The sequence below is a fragment of the Siniperca chuatsi genome, linkage group LG7 (assembly GCF_020085105.1).
Source record: "Siniperca chuatsi isolate FFG_IHB_CAS linkage group LG7, ASM2008510v1, whole genome shotgun sequence".
In the NCBI taxonomy this organism is placed as follows: domain Eukaryota; kingdom Metazoa; phylum Chordata; class Actinopteri; order Centrarchiformes; family Sinipercidae; genus Siniperca; species Siniperca chuatsi.
Window position 1 is genome coordinate 10,627,463 of NC_058048.1, and position 16,340 is coordinate 10,643,802.

General features: G+C 42.7%; 2 protein-coding genes across 4 annotated transcripts; one reads left to right on the plus strand and one right to left on the minus strand.

Moving 5' to 3' along the window:
- Positions 1–982: 982 nt before the first annotated feature.
- LOC122878615 (dapper homolog 3-like) lies at positions 983–11,843 on the plus strand. Of its 3 annotated transcripts, none has more exons than XM_044201596.1 (4): positions 983–1,558; positions 7,720–7,837; positions 8,216–8,326; positions 8,901–11,843. In XM_044201596.1, exons 1-4 carry the CDS (start codon positions 1,328–1,330, stop codon positions 10,409–10,411), a joined length of 1,971 nt encoding a protein of 656 aa, XP_044057531.1. In that variant the 5' UTR covers positions 983–1,327; the 3' UTR covers positions 10,412–11,843. The 3 variants fall into 3 exon arrangements, with proteins under 3 accessions (XP_044057531.1, XP_044057530.1, XP_044057529.1); XM_044201595.1 differs by having other exon boundaries at positions 984–1,558; positions 7,720–7,846; XM_044201594.1 differs by having other exon boundaries at positions 986–1,558; positions 7,720–7,852.
- A 2-nt stretch (positions 11,844–11,845) lies between these two features.
- On the minus strand, positions 11,846–14,648 carry LOC122878616 (C5a anaphylatoxin chemotactic receptor 1). Its single transcript, XM_044201597.1, has 2 exons — positions 14,117–14,648; positions 11,846–13,851 (listed from the first exon to the last, which is right to left on the minus strand). The coding sequence occupies exon 2, from the start codon at positions 13,837–13,839 to the stop codon at positions 12,805–12,807; it is 1,035 nt and encodes a 344-aa protein (XP_044057532.1). The 5' UTR covers positions 13,840–13,851; positions 14,117–14,648; the 3' UTR covers positions 11,846–12,804.
- Between the last annotated feature and the right edge of the window lie 1,692 nt (positions 14,649–16,340).

The following is a 16,340-nucleotide window of genomic DNA, read 5'->3' on the forward strand; positions in this document are numbered from 1 at the left end:
CTAACACTGTAAAATATAGTCACTGTTTTATTATAGAATTAACAAAAAAAACTTCCATCCATTGTTAGTGTTGCATTTTCTCATTTTTTTGCAAATATGTTAATGTAGAAAATACCTAAATTAGCCTGTGCCTTTATCTAATATTTTATACATTACAGGTATATGTACACCTTCTTTAAAGTGCTAACAGGTCGTCACCTGCTTCTTTAGCTTTGTTCTTAGTTTTGGAGAGAATGGTTCATATTCTGAATGTCATGTTGAGGGGAAGCTGCTTAAGACACACAAAATGTCATGGCAACATCTAAAATATTATGTGTCACTGATTTAAAACTTCATAAGTCAAATGAACGATGTTTTCCTGTTTCTGATTTTTCCAAACATGAATGTGTCCCTCAACATCCTGAAGCCATGCAGCACTAGGCGCAGCAGGCAGTGAGGTGTAGAAGGATAAAACCTTGATCCCTGATTAAATAATGAGGTAACAATAATAATATTCTATAAACAAAACAAATAGCTGATACAGATCTTTACAGCTGGATGCCACATTGATAACATTTAAAGACAAAATATGATAACTAGTTTCCCTGTTCGGTCATGTCTTGTCCTAACTACTTTATTTCAGTGATCTGGGACCACAACACATTAAACTATTAACTGTATTTCAAAATATCTGGCAATTACAACATCTGTATTTTTGTTCGATGCAGCCTCTCCTGATGTCACGGTATGAGGTTATGGTGTCCTGTATACTTGCCATCCATTTTTACAGCTTCTCTCACCAGTATTTCAGTCTTGTTATAGTTGTATTCGTGGCCCTACTGCTACATGGTTGGCTTTAAATCGATTCAGGATAATAAAATCCCACTGTTTTACTATACGCCCAGAAATAACCGTCCCTTGAAGTAGTCCATTAGTCCCGGGCCAAGATGGGAAAATGGGTGAGGTCGACGCGTCACTGTAATGAATCAAGGGGGGTGGGACAAAGTTACGCGCAGCACCCCACCAGACTCTCACGTCCAATGACGGCTGAGACTGGATTTGCAAAGGGTACGATGACTCCCACTTTCTCGCCGTGGCTGGTCGCACAGTGCGGGGCTCCTCGCCTGCGTTTGACAGCTGCGAAATAGAAAATGTATAGCGCATAGATGGTCTGGGAAACCATGCTGCTCCAAAGCAACCACGCTATCACAAGGAATGGGATGCAGCATGGCTCTTTATAGCCTTCGAATGCCCTCGTAAATCTGGACCACTTGGAGAACACGATATACAAAATAAGGGAAAGAATTAGTTTTTATCGTGCATAACAGAAGCCTGGGATTTGGGGGGAATGCACCGTGCGTTCTCGTTCCCCGTGACTGTGGAGCGCAGTCGGACCAAGGAGCGCCTGGAGGCGAGTCTGGCCGGGCTGTGTGAGCTGGATCTCCGCAAGCAGAGGCAGGAGTGCCTGGTGCTGGGAGCGCTGGCTCTGGGAGACCCCCTGCCCCAGGACAGCTCAAGGGGAGAGCAGGCGTGTTTCAGCAGCTGGGGGCAGGAAAACTTGACACTGAGGCGACAGCTGGTAAGAAGTTTGAGTGTCTTTTACTGCATGTTTGGATTCCAGCAGCTCTTCCATGTTGACTCACACCATATTACCACACCCTGTGCTGAAACCCCACTTTACCCCACAGTCCTACATAGTTTGGAATATCTAATAGCCTTTACAGCGTATCCTCATTGTAATCCGCTTGACCGTTGGATGGACTCTTGGTCTGGGCTGCACCTTTTGTGTAGATGTGACCTCTATCTGCAAAAAAAGTTACTCAACTTGATTAATAGGTTCTCTGTTTGAAAGGATGTAATGCGTTTCTGTGCTTTGGGCTGAGATGTATGCCTGTGGGTAACGAAATCAGGGGGTGGAGCACCCGCCGTTTGTAGCACAGACCGACTATTTAATGGCCCATTGTTCCCTCATCGTGGACTTTTGTAGGTTTTACTACTTAACAAGCTCTTATTTGTGCTCTCTGCAGGTCATAAAGGAATGAATTATTCCTTCAGCATGTATGTTGCTGTTGCAGCTAAGATTTTATGTCATAATAATCTTCCACATAATTGATGAGATGGCTTTTCTTATGTGGAGCTCGAGCGAAGTTACGACAAAAATATTTCCGCCGTGATACCAGGATTAATATGAGAATTAAAAACTGGACAAATAAAAGTTTCTGTAGCAGCACTACTACAACAGCAGCTTCCACGGGACGTTTAACGCACCACTGAGCATGCCCGTCACTGTAAATTATGCTTTTTATGGCCTGCGTTTTATTTTATTTCATTGCTGATTAAGTTTCATTTTTGTTGTCTTGGAGTTTTGTTTCTGTTTGGCTGCTACTCTCGCGCAGCCCGCAAGCTGTCTCAACATTGCTACAATAAGAAGCCATTATTAAAAGAGGGTGAAAAAGAAATTAAATCAGCCGCCTCCTCTTCACACCTCCTTCTCTCCTCCCTCCCTCCTTCTCCTCCGCCGGGGGCCTAACAATAGGCGCATATGGAGCAGAATACTAATGATGCCGACCGAGGCCCCAGTGAGAGGATAAGGCGCATAGGTGGCCTGGCGTCAGTTGGGTTTGGCATGATATGGGCACTGTGCTATTTTTTGCCTTAATGAGTCCACATCTGAGCTTGCTTGAAAACGAAGAGGCTAATTAGAGAACTAATTGCAGATTTATATTAAACATGTATACTAAGCTACAACATGAGTGCATGGGGGTCAAGTGTTTCCAATGTGCACGCGCACCAGTCTAATAAATGCATATTCCCTGGTGCTGGCGGAGCTGTCAGCGCGTTTCAGCCTGACTCCTCATCCACACACTGACGGGAAACAGCCATTTTCAAGACCAGCGAAGGAGTGACAGGGCTGCATATTTTACCGTTTTCATTTTCTGCGCAACGCGTCTGTGGATCGATGTTTATTAACTGTTGTGCCTATCCAAGCTTGTGAGTAATTACACGGGAAATTCCTCTGAGGATATTTTTGCCCCCGACAGGACTCTAATTGAAGTCTCAAATTGAGTCTTCATGATATCAGGGCGCCATCTGCGTTCGGGTCAAACCCTCAATCTCATTTTCCACGTGGGTTAAAGTCTCTGAAATGTATAGTTCACGGTGTGACACAGAAACAACTGACCCATAAGACTGCCAGTGTGTGTGCGAGCCGAGAGGCCTTCTCTCCTGGATACAGTGTGTGCTGTTGAAGGTGTTGACAGCTGTGGGACGCCAGACAGCAGCTGGGAAAGCATGAAGCCCTGACCTCCCTCTCAGCTACCTACTGTGCCTGTTTGGAGAGAAAATAGAGAATAGAAAAGAATATAGAAAGAATATATGAATTGTGTATGACTGTGTGACATACATACAGTACATCACATCCGTGTGGAGGAGTGTTCTGAAGTTCTATTTAATCTCCTCTGAAAACTATAAATTGACTTATGGATTCAAGTCAAGTGTTTAATTATAGGCTCATGCAAAAGGTCTGTGCTTCCAGGATGGTGTGCATGTGTCTGCAGTATGGTTTTTCTTTTGTTTTGTGCCTTTGCTGAACTGCTGGCTTGTCATTGATTAGGTTGTGTGTGTGTCCTCATGTTAAGACAGCAGCACATCATTAGTGAGACTACAGAGCAGTTAGTCTACTCAGATCACTGGATGGTTTCCTCTGCAAGCAGGTTGTCCAATACACATTTGCAAACATGATGTCCACCGACGCACAACCTGGTGCACATCTCTCTTTGGAGACTCCATTCACAGCCAAAACACTCAACAAGCCTCTGTGCACATAGGACGGAGTCAGGGCATGCTTATGAATGCCGTTTACTATGGCTATGTCAACACTGTGCAAACCTGTGTGTGTGTGCAAATTCAACTGCTGTCAAATTAGAATTTATCATTAAAATTTAATTTACCTTATTAAAATAAAACTTTTAAAATGTGTATATTTATAGAAAAAAGGGATCAGTGGTTTATGCAAGTGTGTGTGTGTGTGTGTGTGTGTGTGTGTGTGTGTGTGTGTGTGTGTGTGTTTCCCACAGCCATCTCTGTGTGGAGCCAGTCACAACATTGCTTTAATTATAGAGGGTCCAGCAGTGCGGCTGCATGCCTTGTGTGCCCTGTTCCATAGATTTCCATATCCTGGCGTTATCGTTTCATAACCTTTCATCCGGAGACTGGGTAGAGGGCTATTCTACTGATTAAAATCCTCTTTTCAACAACCAAGGTCCATATTGTGCCTTTTTCTTGGATGGTGGAATTTGAATGTCTCTATACCACCCCTCTCTCGCACAGTCAAAAGCTTATTCATTTCTTGGCTTGAAATTCTTTCATCAAACTGTCTCTCACTTTTCATCTACACTTCTCGGTAGCTGAGGAAGATGTCACATGTGAAATCAGTCAGTGATCAGTCATAGTATTGTCCTGGATTCACCTGCTGGTCAGTCGTTGAAAGGGCAGGTGGTCCTGATGTGTTGTACACCCAGTGTGTAACAGCTTAATGGCTAGGTGAGGATGGCTGCACCGTGTCCTCTGTCTCCCCCATCCCCCACCAGCCTGGGGCAGAGGATGCAGTAAAACAGTAATGATATAGTGTGTAGAGTGTCAGGGAACCAGTATGAGACCATTAATAATAGAGTGCAATCAAAGACCAGCCTGCAAAATGGTCACTGCTACATTTTGAACCTGCTCCAAAGCCACACTACTAAATGTTGTATTGTGTTTGGTTGGTTTGATTGTCCACAAAGGTTTGTTTGTTTGTTATTTTTTGCAGCATTATAATTTAATAACCAGCACCATGGCTCCCACAGTGTGTATACGTGTGTGCATTTGTGGGCATGGCCACAAAGAGGCAGCAAGCAATCAATTGTGTGAATCTGCATCACTGATTAATTGATTTCCAATAGTCTCCCCTCCTCCCAGCTATTTCTTTACCCCACGCCAGTAGCTAAAACAAAGCTCCCCACTCCCTGTTTCTGCCGCACAAAACCATATTGATGTAGTGATGCTAATGCTTTGTTTATAGTAAGACAATAAGCGCCCTTGTTGAGACAAAAGGAATGACTGTTTGGGTTGAAGAGGTTGTGTGGGAAGCATAGGTTAGCTTGGGTCAATTGCCCCTCAACAACATTCGCATTATGACCGCATTTAGTCTGCAGGACAAAGGAGTCAGAGCTCAAGCACTGATTGGCACATTGGCCAAAACATCACTCTGAGCGGTAGTCCCCTTGTTTTCCAGGAATTTTCTCCCGACACATTACAGTTTTGAGGAGATACCCACTGAGACACAAACACATGCTATTTTTTCAAGCATGAGCTGTGAAGGAAGAGTTATGAAAATGTTACTTGGTCAAGGAAAATTAACAATGTGACCTTTAAGGAACAAGAGCTCTACAGTCATGCTAGCAGGTCTGTGAGGATATTTACGTAAAAGCGTAAATAAATGTATTTGACAAACTGAAATTTTAACCTGATGATGGCGCTATAGGAAAAGTCAAAAGTTCACTAAAGTGATTACAATTCATCCTGAGGGGAACATGAATGTGTGGACCAGATTTCATGGTAATCCATCCAATGGTTGTCGAGACACGCCACTTAAAACCAAAAATATCAACCTCATGGTGGCACTAGAGGAAAAGTCAGGGGGTCACCAAAGTCAGTAGACTTTATCCTCTGGGCACCATGAATGTCTGTAAAAAAAGAAATTATGGCAATCCATCAAATAGTAGTTGAGATATTTCAATATGGACCAAAGTGTTGGACCGACCAACCGGCAATGTTTTATTGGCACAGACACACAAATGTACAAAGACAGTGCTCAGGAAGTGCAGAACATTGTAGCAGTTGTCTGACAGGTGCTGCATCATAGCAGGGTTGTGATGTAAAAAGTGTCACCTCATGACAAGGACATGCTCAATCTTCTGGTAATGAAGTGTCTTAGTGTCTTAATGAGCCCTGAGTGTCAACAATATCACCTCCAACAAAATGAAGGGCCTGTGTGTGTGTGTGTGTGTGTGTGTGTGTGTGTGTGTGTGTGTGTGTGTGTGTGTGTGTGTGTGTGAGTGTGCGTGCGTGCGTGCGTGTGTGTGTGTGTGTGTGTGTGTGTGTGTGTGTGTGTGTGTGTGTGTGTTAACCCATGTGGACAAGCTTGCGTGCAAGTGTCTGCAGATGTTAGTACGTGTGTCAGATGATGTTGACATGAGACCTACGCAAATTGTCTGGCTGGCTGAACCAGTGTGTGTGTGTGTGTGTGTGTGTGTGTGTGTGTGTGTGTGTGGTAGAAATCTATAGATATAAAGAAATGTTTAATTTGTGCATTGTCCTTCACACTTGGCATGCTTTATGTGAGGAGTCACTGTGTGTCCGGAGACAAAGATAAGACGGGGACCTTGGAGAAGTTTCAGACTCCTGATAATACTGAATGAGAAACGACATTGACCGAGAGTTACCCACATTGTCTACCTCCTTCCTGGTGGCGTGATTATACGTGACTCTATATGATGTGGGACATACTGTATAAAGCTGAGCGAATGTAATGTTACTTTAAGTTTTTGGTGTGAACTGTGTCCATGTATACAAGCCGTACCAAGATCTTCTCTGACGTCAGATTTGTGTTGAAATAAACATATATATTCAAGTAAGGACAACTGAGTGTGATTGAAGATTCAGTTTTAGATCTTCAGAGTGATGGCACTTTTTGCAAAGTCAAGTCTTTGTGGTCGGTTTTGTAGATTTGGAATGTATACAATCAGCGGAGGGTCCTCGTGTTAAAGCTAGAAGTAGAAGGATGAGTGTGTATGTTGTGTTTATCTGTTCTTAAATTGGGTTTGTTTTTTTTTCTCTCAGCTGTATGAGCAAGCACATTTGTGTGTGTGTATGTACCCACCCACCCACCCACCCACATGAAAGAACATCCCCCTACCCCTTTACAGGCCCTTGAATTATTCATGTTGACTGACTGATTCCCCTGTAAGTCTGCTTACGCAAGAGAACCCAGTGACAGATATGGATGCTGTACATGGATGCACTTCAATGATGCATGGTGGTGACCTGTGATGGCCACGTTTATATTTTAGTAACTAGTGAAGGAGAATCTACATCTGAGTTATGACTTTATCGGTTTTGACATTTTGTTTTTTTTACTCATTTGGGTCATTTTTACCCCCGTTTGTTGAGCCAAAGGTTGAAAAAACTACGTCTTGTACATACACCATAATAACAACTTTCATCAGATTGAAATATCCATCTTTGGAAATAAAAAGACTGCTACTCTACAAATGGTTATAATTAAGTCAGCAGATAACGTAATGCAACATATACTCGCTGGATTCTTTTCTATTTCACACACACTTTATCAAATGCTAAACTTGATTCAAATACAACCCATCTACCCGTGATTTAAAACACTTGCATACAAATTTCAACAGGTGACCGACAGTTATCTGAGTGCCAAACTAAATGAGAGCTGCAGCTGGAGAAACAAGCAATGAAGGATTCACAGCTGTGCTACTGTCATTAGCATTTCTGCAAACCACTCTTTGATTGTGAGGACTGTTTGAACTTTTTGCGTTGTTGTTGTTGAAATCACTGATTGTTGCCTCTTACTGTCTATTTAGAAACTTTTGTTGAGCTTCTGTTGAGATACTTCTCAACAGCACAATCAAATACAGACAGCATGAAAACAGAGTCTGTGTATTTGTGTTTCAGAGTGCCCTTCAGAGTTCCCCATGGGGCCTGATGCAAGCGCTGGAACAGCAAGTGGGAGAGCTGAGGATCGACACTGACGATGGCTGCTATGATGGAGCTCAAGGAGACACAGGCGACAGTCGGCCGAGTTCTGGTTCTTCCACAGTTTTAAACATTTTTTTTGATCGCAGCACTGACACGCATGTAGTGAAGTTTTCTAAATGTGCACTTTGTGATTTACTCACGTTCACTAAAGCCAGTTAACAGATTTTTTTCCCCTTGAATATTGGCTCTATAGAACAAAACTCATGTTCTCTCTTTGCATTTTGAAATATGCTTGTAATTTATTTTTGCTCTTATTGTTCGTTCATGCTCCAGTTGCTTGTAATTTTATTTTGTGGCCTATTTGTGAAATGCGATGCTTGCATCAAGCAGCATATTTTTAGAGAACTGGAATGATCAGTGAGCTATAATAAATGACATAGTCATCCCCTCTCTTTCCAATTGTATTTCCTAGGTTTCTATGAGTCGAGTGGGGGTCAGTCTCCAAAAGGAAGATCTTGTTCCACTGAGCCCACAGAGACAGTCTCCTCCTGGGCTTACACCAACGACAGGCCAAAGTCCGTGGGTAAGAACAAGTAGCAGGTCTGGAAAGATTGAGAAACACTTAAACTCAGAAATAGCAACATACACATAAAACAGTACAATAGTACATATTTTAGCATACAATTTTAGCATTATAAGCTATCTGTTTTATCTGAGTATTCATCTCTTCTTTTCCTTTTTCTCTGGTATCTATTGTCTCGCAACTAACCCATAGACATTAAAAAAGTTTGGATTTATTCTCATTGCTAATGTAACGGTTGTTCGAAGCCCAAAAATCAGGAAATGCTGTGGAGATCAGGTGAAAAGAACAAGCTACAACCACCACAGCCAAGAGAGATACATATGAACATAGTGTTTTATAAGCTTTAGTATTCCATTAAATGAAAACATATGTTTAAAATCGGCACCAAGGTATACATTAGAAGTTAAATTAAGCATTAAGACTCAAATGATGCCTCTGCCTTGTCCAGTATTTTTCAGGAGACTACATCATGCATTATTGCTTATGTCCTGCTTATAGATTTGTTTTTAATTTTGCAGTATTATAATTATGCCCCTGCACCTTGGCCTGCAACTGTATTGTTTTCTGTTATTAGGAGACCCCCTCATGCTGAATGGAGAACTGGATGTGCCGGTCCTACGCACCACCCTGCCCCGCTCTTTCTCTGCCCCTTACCCACCTCTGGAGGGCATCGCTGAGGAGGGCACAGCAATGGACTCCTGGCAGTGGGACCCAAGCGGAGCCAACCACGCATGGCAGCAGCAGCCTGCAGACGATCAGGTCACAGAGGAGGACTACCAGCAGGCCTTGAGGGTAGAGGGTTACATCCTAAGTCTCATCCAGCGTCATACCCTCGCGCCGCGGCCATGTCAGCCTCGCACCACTCTGAGCCCGGACCCCGCATACTGCAGTGCCTCTGGACACAGCTCCCTACACAGGAGAACTCCTTCTCTGACCACAGAGCAATGCCTTCCTGACCCCCACCTCCAGCCCCAAGATGACCTTTCGGCAAACCCTAAGAACCATGGCTGGGGTTATGACCTGCTGGAGGGGGAGGCATGTGGAGGAGAGGCCCCATCTTTGGAGGATGACTGTTATCTGGCTCTTCCCTACCCCCAGCCCAGGCCACACTCCCTGGCTGAGAGGTTACCATCACCCCTGCCCTCCCTGGACCCCAACTGTGGTGTTCGGGCTCTTGACCTTTGTTGTGAACCCCCATCCCCCCAGCATTACTTACATCCGCAACCCCCTATTCATCACAAACACAATTTAGTAAGTGCTCAGTATATCCCTGGACAAGCCTGCCATGCTCCTGTGCGCTCCCCCAGACACTACAACCCAGAGCAGCCAAAGTCCAATCGAGCTGTCACCTCTCCTGACCACCTGAACTCCAAGTCCAGAACCTCTAAGAAGAGCCACAACGAGCGACAGAGAGCCAAGAAATCAAGCAGTAAAACCAGTCGATCCCAGTCTGAAAACAGCCTCCTGGGCCAGCGAGTACTGCCTGAGCGCAGGTACAGCACCACCGAGAGGCACCAAGGCAGAGGGGATCTTGCTCAGAACCAAGGCCAAGTCACTGGACCACAGATGGGCAACGACAGCCACAACGGGAGCCGACGTTGGTGCTCCAACCTGGAGCTCAGCCAGGATGAAGGGGAGACCCTAGCAGGGCAGGCACATAGACGACCACCTCGAAAAGCTCGCCATGGTCATTCTTGTCCCCATTCCCAACCCCAGAACTACCACCAGCAGCAGCACACCCAGCGCTGGCACCCAGACTTTCAGGAGAGAGCACCTCTCTGTCAGGGAGAGGAGGGCTACACTGGCGCCGCCCCCGCAGAGTCCGAGTCCAGCATGAGTGAGGTGTATTCCCCGGCCTCCAGCTCACTGTCCAGTGACTCAGATGAGAGTGGGGGGCTGGTGTGGCCCCAGCAGCTGCCACCACGCCTTGCTTCTACCTCCTCCTCATCCTCGCCTTCACCACAGGCCACTGCCAACGCCCCCTCTCAACCAAAAGCCTTCGTCAAGATCAAAGCCTCCCATGCTCTCAAAAAGAAGATCCTCAGATTCCGCTCAGGGTCCCTCAAAGTCATGACTACTGTATGAGGAAATGGTCAAAGCTGTTTTGAACAGTGTGTTTACTTGTGTTGAAAAGCCAGTGTCAGAGCAACATTGTGGCTGCTACTTTTGATCACTAATCATCATGTTATCATGTTGACTAACCAATCCAGTCTTTATACTCTACCTACCTCTAATTACAGTATGTTCGTAGTGAGAGACATTTACACTAATGGGCATGATCTGCTAGAGATCATCTGTCTGTAGTATCTGGTTGAATTTATCTTGTAGCTGCCAACCATCAGATGGTAGACTAATAGCCATTATCCTGCTCTAATTGATGATAATTGATGTGATGCAAAGTTACACTGTGTCGACATGGACCGCATTGAAGCTAAGTGACTGAATATGCTGCCAGTTTTTCTTGATGTCTGTTGGCTTTAAAGTTAATTAATCATAGATTTATGGTTAATTAATTGCTACACTGTAGAGTGTAAGTCTACACGACTAATAGGTACATTGTTAAAAGCTTCAAGTATTGCTGAACACCAAAGCTCTAGAAATGAGATAAAAGTGTTTTATGGCGCTGACTCTTCTAAGAACTTTGGGTAAATGTGTACTATTTGATGGGTCATTTCCCAGGAGGTTTACTGGAAAGAACTATGTAATTTGATACTAATCAGAGGGAACAGCTCCATTTAAAGCCAAGTAAATATTCATTGAATATTCATCATTATTATTGGAAACTTTATGCTCAAAATTTCACATTTTGCATGGTTACCTGACCTGCTCTGCACTGACTAAAAGCCTTGCAAGGTTACGCTACCAATTAATTAACTGGAGTGTACCATTTGAACACTTTTTTTCCCCCCACAAATCAGTACCAAATTACACAGTTCTTTCCAGGAAACTTCTTAGAAATGATTAGGATATTATTCGGAAATTACAGACCCATATAATAAAGCATTTCTAAAATTCCAGTTTGTGGTAAGACTTGAAGCCTTAGAGCAAGGATCTGTAATGCACTTAGCCAGAATCGTATAGAAAAATTTCTCTTTTGTGTGGGCTTGAACAAATGTGTAATAGTAGAAATCTATGTTTCCATTTGGTTCTTCTACAGTCTCTAAATTTATGGGCTGATTGTGAGTCTCTGAGCAGGGAATATCCCCTTATCTTTATCATTTATTATACTCAGCTCTGCCTCTTTGTAAACTGAAATGAAATGTCCATTACTTCTCTTCTTCTGCCAGCTGCTTTAGGGACCAATGAGCATAAACAGATGTCTGTGAGTCAGGAATGGGTTTAGTAGAGGCCATAGTAAGGGTACATGCATGCATGCACATACAGAATGTGTAAGTACATAGATTCATTGAAACACAGGGACACAGACTTCTTGTGAATATGTAAGTTTTTGTAGATACCATCATGAGGCCTTGTTTGGAATGAATGTAGTTTGTAAATAAAGGCAATTTTGTTCTTACGTTTGGTACTTTAACACATTTTTTGTTTATTCTTACATTTTGTGACCCTGGTACAACAAGATCAGTCAAAAACACCATAAATTAACATAAATGTGCATTAGGCAAGTGGTTTTATGAATTTACATTTCATGGACTTCAGTAGACATGCTAAGTGGTACATTTGTCTGAATTGCATGTATTTGTCAAACCTACAAACATCACTAAAGCTCATATTACCTGTTCAATCTCTTCTCCAATCTTATCTATTGTCTTTAGGGTCTGTCACACTAAAACAATGGGTCTCAGAGTAGGTGTACACCATCTATATGCACTTTGGCCATGGAGCATCAGAGAGTTAGAGTGTAGCTCCCTCTTGTGGTGTATGCGTAGTACTTTTACACAAGAGGACGTGACTGTGTCTCTCTGTTATCACTGTGGTAAAGTCACTGTTACGTGAGGTAATCAAATCTGTGTGTATGTGTGTTACCAGAACGAATTATTAATTGGCGATAATATAAAATAATATTCATTTAATCTCAGTATCTAATAGCAAAACACTTGAATTACAAGACCATTTCTACATTCCTATTAATAACAGAAATACATAGAAGCGCAGTCTGAAATTATCCTTGTGTAGGAACAAAAACACAGAAGTGTTAAGCGTTTTGTTGCATGAGACGCGAATGTCCACAGGAAATATTGCAAATTGGCCAATAGTTGCTGATGAGTTGCAATCCTGACTCAGCCTGATAACATGCCCATGCCCAAAAAGTTCATGTTCGCCAGTATGTGTCAAACAATTCATTCTAAACACTGATAGTTTATGAAACCCAGTGGTTAGGATGTCCAAGTTCAGTGCAGTGAGTAGGCAGAGTTCACTCCTGTTAAACTCTACAATAGGTATGGACACTCATACACTTTTAGAAGAACAGCATATTACAACACACATACAACTGCAAGTATATCAAAGTCAATACAGCCTCAGATTTTAGTCATCTCCTTTCCATTGCTCGTGCTCTTTGTGTCGTTGTTAGTGATGCTCACTCTGCTGGTGGGATCCTCGCTGATGAAGTGGAGCATGTTGCGCAGGGAGCGGTTCATGCTGTCTTTGAAGCCCCGGCCCAGACACACATAGAGCAGTGGGTTGAGGCAACTGTTGAAATATGCCAGGCAGAGCGTCAAAACGTGCGCCAGGTAAACTGCTGGGCTGTGAGGGGAATTTCGAGGGGTAAGCAATGTGAGGAAGTCCATAATGTGTAGTGGGAGAAAGCACAGGAAGAAGCTCAGCACCACCGCAATGATGACCCTCAGTGTTCGCTTGGAGCGGGTCCGACCACGTGACAGTCCTCTCTCTGCCCTCCTGTACACCACCCAGTGACAGACTATAATCACCAGGGAAGGGAGGAAGAATCCCACCAGGAAGCGGTAAGAGGCGACGAGCCAGGCACTGAGGGAAGTGTACACTGTCACGCACTCTCTCTTGTCTTCACCTGCTTTGATCTCCTGGGTGTAGACGAACTGGGGGATGCTGCCTATCAGGGCCAGGCACCAGACAGCAACACACCCGCAGGCAGCCCACTTAGGTCGCCTGTTGTTCTGACACCACACGGGTCTGCTGACCAGCATCCAGCGATCCACACTGATCAAAACCAGCTGCAGGATGCTGCAGTACATCACCAGGTGAAACACGCTTCTGACCAGTGTGCAGGCCAGCGGGCCAAAGTGCCAGTGGTCATCATGGGCTAGAGGGACCATGAGCAGAGGGAGGGAGAGGCAGCACAGAAGATCAGCCAGAGCGAGGTTGAGGAACCAGAGGGAAGTGACAGAGCGGGACATACAGAAGCCCGTCACCCACACCACCAGCGCGTTTCCAGGCACACCCAGCAGGACCACAAGCCCGTAGAAGACCAGAGCCACTATCTGGATCGGTTGAATCTCAGGGGTCATATTGTTAGGAATCGTAGGCAGTGTGTAATTATATTCCCCAGTGAAATTATATTCATAGTCGTAATCCATGGTTGGTTAAAGCTGTAGACGGAAAAGTTGTCAAACATAGAGCATTATAACCTTTTTATCATGTGTAAATTAACATTATAAATAGATTATAAACAGCATTACAGATTCATTTGATGTGAGAAAAACAAAACAAATATGAACTTATACAATTATTATGTCATAACACATCAAATTTACCCTGATTAAAGCTGAATTATCTTATAAATGTGTCAGATCAAGTAAAAAAAACAGTAACATTTAACACTTAAAATGTGATTTTGCTGATATTTCAACTTACGGTTTCAGTGGCCTGTTGATGTTGCACCCAGACTGCTAGCAGGAAGTATGGAGCTGTTCTGCTTTTAAGTGTGTTTTATACCCCCCATGCCACACACTATAAGCATACATACACACATGCACAATATTCCTATCTAGACTAAACATGAATTAAGACTTGGCGTCTTCCTTGGAAAAAGCAAGTTTAATTTAAACAAAACATTTAATAATCTACTTTAAGTATTCACCAGATAAAGTCAAAGTACATTTTTACAGGTCTGCACTGTTTTGCCAATCTGATCTTAGATTCATCTGAAATTCTGAATGGTTATTATATATATTACTGTATTGCTGATTCATATTTTTGAAATTTCACAGAAACTTAAAAGGGCTAATACAGTAAATAATGCAGTTGCCATGACATTTTTATGATATCAGATTTATTTACCAATACAAAGGTGCATTTTATGTTTTTTGTTTATTTTTATTTAATGTGCTTTATTGACTAGAGACCCTCCTCTAAATATATATTATATATATACAGCAGTTAAAATAAGTATTGAACACGTCTCCATTTTTCTCAGTAAATATATTTCTAACGGTCTTATTGACATGAAATTTTCACCAGATGTTGGTAACAACTCATGAAATCCACACATGCAAAGAAATCAAACCATAGATGTCCATAAAGTCATGTGTTATAATGTTAAATGACACAGGGAAAAAGTATTGAACACATGAGGAAAGGGAGGTGCAAAAAGGCATGGAAAGCCAAGACAATCAGTAATTAGAAAGCAATCCTGCCCCTTGTCAGTGCAAATTAATATCTGCTGGTTCAGTCCCAACTGATGGCCTATAAAAAGGTGTCTCATTACCAAGGTGTCACAGAAGAAACATTTCATTATGGGTAAAAGCAAAGAGTGCGCTCAAGACCTTTGCAACCTTATTGTTGCACAACATACTGATGGCATTGGTTACAGAAGGATTTCAAAACTTCTGAATGTTCCCGTGAGCACTGTTGGGGCCATAATCCGAAGTGAACATGATTTCACCATAAACCGGCCACGACCAGGTGCTCCTCGCAAGTTTTCTGACAGAGGAGTGAAAAGAATTATCAGAAGAGTTGTTCAAGAGCCAAGGACCACTTTCAGAAGGACCTGGAATTAGCAGGTACAATTGTTGCAAAGAAAACGATAAGTAATGTACTCGACCGACACGGCCTGTATGCACGCTCACCACGCCATTACTGAAGAAAAAGCATGATGAAGCTCGTTTAAAGTTTGCTGCACAACATTTGGACAAGCCTGTGACATACTGGGAGAATATAGTCTGGTCAGATGAGACCAAAATTGAACTCTTTGGATGCCATAATACACAGAAATGGCACTGCACATCACCCCCAAAACACCACACCAACAGTGAAGTTTGGAGGTGGAAACATCATGGTGTGGGGCTGATTTCTTTACCTGTGTGGATTTCCTGAGTTGTTACCAACATCTGGTGAACATTTCATGTCAATAGCACCGTTAGAAATATGAGAAATGGTGATATGAGAGAGAGAATTCTCTTCTCAGTTTCTGCTTGTTTACTTTGACATGTAAAGTTATATTGTTTTATCTTCATGAAAAGTGGGTGTGAGAACTTGGTAAGTACCACTTGCTGTCCCATTTTTGATAATACTTAGTCTTGTAAACTATGATACTCCACAATATGTATGACTCAATAAATGTGACATTATCCGCAGGCACAAGACGCTTTAATCATCACCCAATGCCATTTCCTCAAGTGTAATTTTCGTATTGAACTTATTTCTCTCCTCACTTTGTGACTATTTTTGGTCTCAACATACACTTTGTATGAAGTACCTATTTTTATTTTTTTTCATGCTTCATTTGTATCTACATAGTATTCTAGGTATTTCTCTATACAGTGCATATCTTATTGTGCTTCTGCTGCTGTGACACTTCCTTGCATGAAATGAATAATGTTGATCTCGTCTCATCTTGAACATGATGTTGTAAGAACCAGGTCTTACTTTCACTTCCACATAAAACATTGGCAGTTTGGCCCCTTTTTTGGTCAACTTAAAGCTTCCTAGCAAGTACTGTAAATTTAAATGTGTTAACATTACTTAAGGATAATTCAGTCTGTCAGAGTTTGTAGATGGTTATCAATACAATTTGCACATTTTGCACAAGATAATTTTGAGTTTAGATTCAAGAAGCACCCAAAAATAATTTTCTGTA